General features: G+C 46.3%; 1 protein-coding gene across 1 annotated transcript; it reads left to right on the top strand.

Annotated features, from left to right (window-relative positions):
• Window positions 1-184: 184 nt before the first annotated feature.
• Window positions 185-1,315, top strand: SARC_14995 (hypothetical protein; the record flags this gene model as incomplete). The annotated part of the gene is made up of 2 exons (XM_014290872.1): window positions 185-458; window positions 844-1,315. Exons 1-2 carry the CDS (start codon window positions 196-198, stop codon window positions 1,313-1,315), a joined length of 735 nt encoding a protein of 244 aa, XP_014146347.1. The 5' UTR covers window positions 185-195.
• Window positions 1,316-1,549: the final 234 nt, after the last annotated feature.

The raw sequence follows: 1,549 nt of genomic DNA, 5'->3' as shown, positions 1-1,549 counted from the left end.
GTATATATATTGACAGCATTGATCTCCTAAATTTTGTTTGCTCAGATGAACTTAGTTTGCGAGCTCTAGTCGTTTATGCTTGCTTACATCCCTCATCAACATCATATTTTATCACGTTGATTCACAGTTTCTGGTGGTTATTTAGTCTCATATTTACTTTTGATACCCCTTGTCAGACTATGTGCGTGTGGCTATATGATACTGCCACCAATTGGTCGCAGGCGTAGACGCCGCCGGCAACGTCGACGCAGAGAGCTGCAGAAGACACTCATACGCCGTTGTATTGCATGGCTGAGTACTGAGGAACACACAGAGTGCGCAGGACTGGGGGGTATGGCTGGTAGTAAGAATCGTACGGGCGTGGATGGGGCACGGAAGAGTGTGTTCAAACACCCCCCGACATGGCTGTACCAGCCAAATGCTAACGGAAATGATATGATAGCGGCCCACAAATTGAGGTAAAAGGGGTGAATATCTCTAAATGAGTGGATATGTATGTATTTGCAGTGGTATACCAAGGTGCTCGTTCATAATTGCGTACGGATGATGTATTTGCATCTGTATATTACTTTAATGTTCTACACACTCGCACTTATAATTCACAATCTGGCTAACGCAGAACACTGCCATAGTATATTGGGTTGGTGTTGCATGGTAAGGTTTTTTAAACCTTAACAATCTAGAGTCAGATTACACCACTCATGCCACACACCCGAGCAGCCGTATACGATTCTTTCAGATGTTATATTTTGCTAAAATCGTATGTACAGAACTCTATGTACCCGTTTCTACAAGCCGTGCCAGTCTATATCATATTCACTATCCGTATCCATACTCACGCAGGACCCAATACGCCAAGCGGCGTCTACGGAAAAACAGTATGGACAAGTACAAAAGTGACCTATACGACCCAGAAGATAGACTCCATGGCCATGATGGGTTGTCCAGCGGCGATGACGAGGCAGAGTCGCTTAGCAACCAGAACTACACAACCGACCTCTTCAGCGGCCTGCAAGTAGACTCCGCCGACGACTTCTTCTACGCTCGCATGGTAACAGGCCAGCCGCACACACCCGCGGCATCACTTGTGCACCTCGTGGATGCGAATGAGGACACGTACAAGTGTGGTGTCAATGCGAATACCAACATAAATGTGCATGTGCATGTGCGTGGCGATGAGAATGTAAATGGAAATGGAAATGGGAATGGAAATGGGGAAATTTTGGGCCCAAGTAAAACGGGTGTAGATTCCGACGCCGATATCGATAGTGTGATGCTACATCTGCAGTCGCTGGTCCAAGGTTTGTCCGCTTAACCCCATTTATTCGTGGTCGAATTAGTTATGCGTTCTTTGGTTTCGAGAGAGTGCGAGATTGTATTGTACGATTATTATTGCAGTCTCCGGACCAATGACAATTGGCACCGGAAATAGTGGTGGGGATCTTGCGATAGGAAGGAGTGCATCGTGTAGAATAATAGGAGTGGGTGGGTAGTCTGGTTCAGCGAGAGGTAGTGTAATATTTGTTCGCACGATGTACGGTGCATTGGT

Source organism: Sphaeroforma arctica (genome assembly GCF_001186125.1).
Source record: "Sphaeroforma arctica JP610 unplaced genomic scaffold supercont1.5442, whole genome shotgun sequence".
Taxonomy (NCBI): Eukaryota; class Ichthyosporea; order Ichthyophonida; genus Sphaeroforma; species Sphaeroforma arctica.
The sequence above is the reverse complement of the archived record's forward strand: the minus strand, read 5'-3'. Positions and strand labels throughout refer to the sequence as shown.